Source organism: Poecilia latipinna, unplaced genomic scaffold (assembly GCF_001443285.1).
Source record: "Poecilia latipinna isolate Pla-1442-1.1 unplaced genomic scaffold, P_latipinna-1.0 Scaffold331, whole genome shotgun sequence".
Lineage (NCBI taxonomy): Eukaryota > Metazoa > Chordata > Actinopteri > Cyprinodontiformes > Poeciliidae > Poecilia > Poecilia latipinna.
Window position 1 is genome coordinate 266,487 of NW_015112947.1, and position 5,308 is coordinate 271,794.

A 5,308-nucleotide genomic window follows, 5' to 3' on the forward strand; every position below is an offset into this window, starting at 1 on the left:
TACTACATATACAACTGACTTTACGTCGCTGTACTGACTTTATATATATATATATATATATATATATATATATATATATATATATATATATATATATATATATATATATATTTTTTTTTTTGTGCAGTTTTCTCTTAATTACTGCTTTCAGTGTGATCAACTAATTACTTTTTTGAGTTTGCTTTACTGAAGTTAACGATTAATCGATCTCTAAAGTAGTTGAGGATTAGCTCAGAAACTGTTTCATCACAGTTTGTTCAGTTGTTTTGATAAATAAACCCGGGTCTCTGGGATCTTTAACAAAAACACGACTTTTCATCAAACCCTCCTGATGGGAGCCTGACCTGCCTGAACCAAAACCCTCTGAGGTCGTTTTAACCCACAAGGTTAATAAGACCAAATGAAAAACGAGCTCTCTGACCGCTGACCGTAATGTCCTGTTAACATGCCGGACACGGCCGGCCTGCGGGTCGGACCTGCAGGAACGTCTGCGCTGGAAAAACCTCCAGGAAGGAAAATAAATAGATACGGCTGTGATGATTAATGCCAGGCGGCGTCCTGCTGTAGCTTTGAGAAATGATCATTGATTTTCGGCCCTCTGGTGGACAAGTTATGGGTTTGCTTTGATGGATCACCTGCTGGGGGAGAAAGGAGGCGAGCTGAGGCTGGAAAACAAAGGATTTCTTAACAATGGGAAAAGCCGGATCACGGAAACGAATGGAGGATTAATCCTGGGTAATCGATGGGAAAGCAGACAGTTTCTCTCTGATTCTGAAGCTTATTGAAGTTGCCACAAGGACTGGAGACGCAAAATAATACACAAAAAACTGTAACTTTGATAGATGCAGATATTTGATCCTGCTGTCCATGACAGCAGTGAGGATTAAACATGGAAGGAATCAGGTTTGTTTCCTGAAAAGAGGAACTTCCTGACAGGAGCTGCTGCAGTCTGAAAGTCTGAGAAAAGAGGTAATTGTTCATTTATTCCAGATTTCACCCAGCCGCTCCCTTGTTTTCCTGCCCTCAGACCTGCAGTAACTGGAAACAACAGGTGCTCTGAATCATTTATACATTCAGTGCCGTTCCAGAGTTTCTGTTCAGAAAGCGATGATGTAATGCCTCTTTGTTAGCACTTAGAGAATCTAACCAGGTATTACTGTAAAACTCTGCTAACCCAAAGCCTGATGAACCTGCACTCTGCAGCGTTTCAGTTCACTTTTTGGCTTTTGGCAGCTGAATTCACCTCAAAGCACTGTTATCACTCACTCAGCGATGCATCATGAGGAAAATCTAAACATTTTCTCCAAAGTTTGACTCTACAGCTATAAAATTAGTCTGAAGAGTCTTTCGGTTTTTATGATGACATGTTTGCTTTGCTGCGATAACAACAGATTTGTTTGGTGCTTCATCACTTTAGAGGAGAAAGCATAAAAAGTTTGGATGAAAACAATAGCAGACATTGTGGAGCCACCAGATTATCACCCAGATTATCACCCAGATTAAGTCTTTGTTGCAGCAGTGAGATGCTTTTTCTTTTTGTTGCTGCTGTTTGCTGAAACTTCACCCAAATTTTGTAATTATGCCAAATTTGACAGAAAATACTTTTTAATTAATAGAAACTCTTAACAGTTCAGAATGACGCACAGCATGCTGATTGAACACTCAGGTTATTGTGATGTGAAAATGTTTCTGTTTCTGGCAGATTTACATCCTGTGGGATAAAATTGAAAACTAACAATTTAGGTAGTTTTCTGAATAAGTCTTTATTTATTCAAAGATTTATTCAGAAGTCTTTGAATAAATAAAAGAGCTGTTAGCTTAGTGCAGCATTTTGTTGTATCACCTTGTAACATATTGGGTTGTGCTTAAACTCTCTGTGATGATAAAATTAAACTCTTTCTTCTTCAGATTTCTAGAAAACACCTGAATGTTTTGGACCAGAACCGTTTGGTATTTAGATTTATTCTTCATAATTTCATCCACTTGACAATAACTCCTGGATGATGCCGCCATGTTTCTGTTTTTGTGTGATAAATACGCCTTAAGGTGGACTTTGCTTCCCTGTTAACCAGCCTGTGTGTGTGTGTGTGTGTGTGTGTGTGGGCCGCAGGGTGACCTGTTGAACCCGTGCCGCTGTGACGGCTCGGTCCGCTACACCCACCAGCAGTGTCTGCTGAAGTGGATCAGTGAGCGCGGCTGCTGGACCTGTGAGCTCTGCTGCTACCGCTTCCAGGTCATCGCCATCAACATGAAGAGACCGTGGCAGGTAAACAGGAAGTTTCTACAGAAACACAGAGCTGCAGCTTTCTGCTGAGGGCTGCAGCTCAGTCTCATGTTAAAGCTCCATGTTGTGTAAATTAATGATGAAACGGTTTGTGTCAGCATCACCGTTATTAACATCCTGACTAATTTACACATAAATTGTCTTTTCAGGCCCTAAAGTGAAACTCTTAATAGTTTGAGCTGATATTGAACTGAGCAGTGATTAAATTATAAAAGATAAATGTCTGTATTAAGTGTGCAGTATGCATGTTTTCATGTAGATATTAACTCCATGTTGATCTGGGATTAGTTGTTTTTGTTTGTTTTTGTATTCTTGATTACATAAAGTTGTGAAATTCAATAAAAATAACTAAATAAGAAAAATTATAAAAGTCATGAAAAGGCACATTTTAGCAGGTTTTTGAGAGTGTGAATAGAACAACTTTTAATTCTCACATATAAGTGAATTATGTTTATTAATTAGGTCGTTAATCTCTGAAGCCAGCTGGACTTCATACAGGAGGTTTAAGCAGTTTTACTTTTCAGGGTCTGTTTGTGAAACATTTTGAAACCAATGCGTCGTTTTCCTTCTGCCTCACTGCTTTTTGTTGCTACATCAAATAAAATCCCAATAAAATACATTAAAAAACAAAAGTTTTATTTCCAGTATAGATGAATTAATGTCACGTTTCTGTGTGCTGCGCCCTCAGTGGCAGCCCATCACCATCACGCTGGTGGAGAAGGTGCAGATCATCGCCGTGTTCCTGGGCTCGCTCTTCCTGGTGGCCAGCATCTCCTGGCTGCTCTGGTCGGCTCTCAGCCCGCAGGCCGTCTGGCAGCGCCGGGACGTCCTCTTCCAGATCTGCTACGGCATGTACGGCTTCATGGACCTGGTCTGCGTAGGTCCGTCTGCACGCCCAGGAATGACTGGAACTTCAGCACATTCATTTTCATTAAATCATTGGTTCGATTTTAATGCATTAATGTGGTTAGCATGACCCTGATGACAGCAGATAAACTCTCTTCAGTAGCTTCTGTTCCATATTTATATCACTGGAAAACAGGAAGAGATTAATCAAAAATTAAAAGTTTAATGCTTAATAAGTGTGTACCTGGTCATTTAAAGAAAATAATTACATTTCCACAATAGAATTTTTTTAATGATAATGATAATTTAAAGAATTCTGAGAATAAACTGGTATGAGAATAAAGTCAAAATAATACAAGAATTAAGTTAATATTTGATTTATTGAGTAATAATATTTCAAGAATAAAGTTGAAATACTGTGAAAATAAAGTCATTTACAACTTTATTCTCATAATATTATGCCTTTATTCTCATAAATGTATAATTTATGTTGTGATTGTATTTTTATTTTTTAAGTATGGCCCTATTGGTCGTAACAGCAAACATTTATTTATTGAGATTTCCTGTCGTTGTAACAGGCCTGATTGTCCACGAGGGGGCAGCAGTGTACAACGTGTTCATGCGCTGGCGGGCCGTGAACCTCCACTGGGACGTCCAGAGTTACGACAAGGCCAAGGACATGGAGGAGACGAGCACCGGCCACTCCTCGCTGGGCCCCAGGACGCTCTGGTTGCCCCTGGCAACCTTCGGGCCCAGCGGGCCGCTACACCCCACCCAGCTCGGGTCACGGCCGTGGACCTGCCTCTGTCTGGCCCCGTTCTGCCCCGGGCTGGTGCCCGGAAACAGCCTGAGTCAGGACGCCGACTCGGGGGAGGTGGTCATCCGCGTGACGTCGGTCTGAGCCTCGGCAGGTGAAACTTTACCTGAACGTTCATCCGCGTGACGTCGGCCTGACAGTTCATCCGCGTGACGTCGGCCTGGGCCTCTGCAGGTGAAACTGTAGTCTGAACGTTCCTGCATTTATTGGTTGCTGCTTTTCCGGTGTTTCTGATGAGTTGGGCTTGGTGTTTGTCTCCGGGGCCGGTCCCCAAACCAACCTCAGCCAGATAAAGATGGATGTGTTCGGTTGGCATTGTGACGTAGTCCTCTCATCCATCATGAACAGTTTACATGGTAGCATCTAAGACCAAACTGTTGTGTTACATCCGGGTTCTCTGGTACTTTAACGCTGCATCAGGAAGGTCATTTCAGTCCAACTGCAGCAGATATCAGTCACTGTCCTACAGTCATGCTGGTACTTTAGGATTTAAATGTTAAACACCAGAAAAAGGTTGAAAAAGTTTAGTGCCAAGAAGTTTTGTCAGAGGGATTCGTTGGCTCGAATTCAGACTTTAAGCACTGTGAGCAGAATGACGTCACACCAGAAACTCATTATTTCTTCTTCTCTGAGGAAACGACTTCCTGTTCTGGTTCTTGGGTTTCACCTGTCAGGACGTAATAAAAATGTTTCTTTTGCTCAGATTTGTAAAGGCACAATTTGGAGTTTGGTCTTTGACTAGGCCACTGCAAAACTTTTATTGCTGTTTTTTTGGGATTATTGTCCTACTGATGAGTTTCAGCTGTCGGATAAATGGCCTCACATTTGACGCCTTAATACTTTGTTACACAGAGGAGTCATGGTTGACTCAGCAGCTCCTAAACAATCCCATATCATCATTCTTCCTCCACCATGCTCAACAGTTGGTATGAGATGTTTGTGCTAATATTCCAGGTCCAAACATCATCACTTACTGTTCGATCAACGTTGTTCCTGAAGACTTAAAGTGCCGGTATCGTGTTTTCCAGGCTCATGGTGCCATTTTATAGCACAATCACATATTACCTTTATTTGTAATGAAAATGCTGACTTTGCAATTTAACTCCTTGAAATTGGCCTCTGTCTCTTTAAGAAGCTCCTACTCTTTCCAGGACTGCGCTTTCAGGGCTTCATCACAGCAACGCTCCTCCATTTTGCTGTTTATAACCATTCCACCAGGTGTTTGCTAACAGCTACTACTGCTAGTCTGGAGGAGCAGCGTGGGGAAGCTCCAAGGAGGTTTGTGGGAAAAGACGAAAAAAACTTGAGGTTTTAGGCACACTGAATGGTTGCTATGGGGATTAAAGGATTTCTCAAACATG

The 5,308-nt window shown here is 41.6% G+C and overlaps 1 protein-coding gene across 1 annotated transcript in view; it reads left to right on the top strand.

Annotated features, from left to right (window-relative positions):
- Positions 1-5,308, top strand: part of marchf11 (membrane-associated ring finger (C3HC4) 11) — a 20,824-nt gene extending 15,516 nt beyond the window's left edge. Inside the window, exons 3-5 of the mRNA XM_015035341.1 lie at positions 2,111-2,266; positions 2,973-3,165; positions 3,709-5,308. Of these exons, the coding sequence (XP_014890827.1) occupies positions 2,111-2,266; positions 2,973-3,165; positions 3,709-4,031 (672 nt within the window). The 3' untranslated portion in view covers positions 4,032-5,308. The remainder of the gene's footprint in view (positions 1-2,110; positions 2,267-2,972; positions 3,166-3,708) is intronic.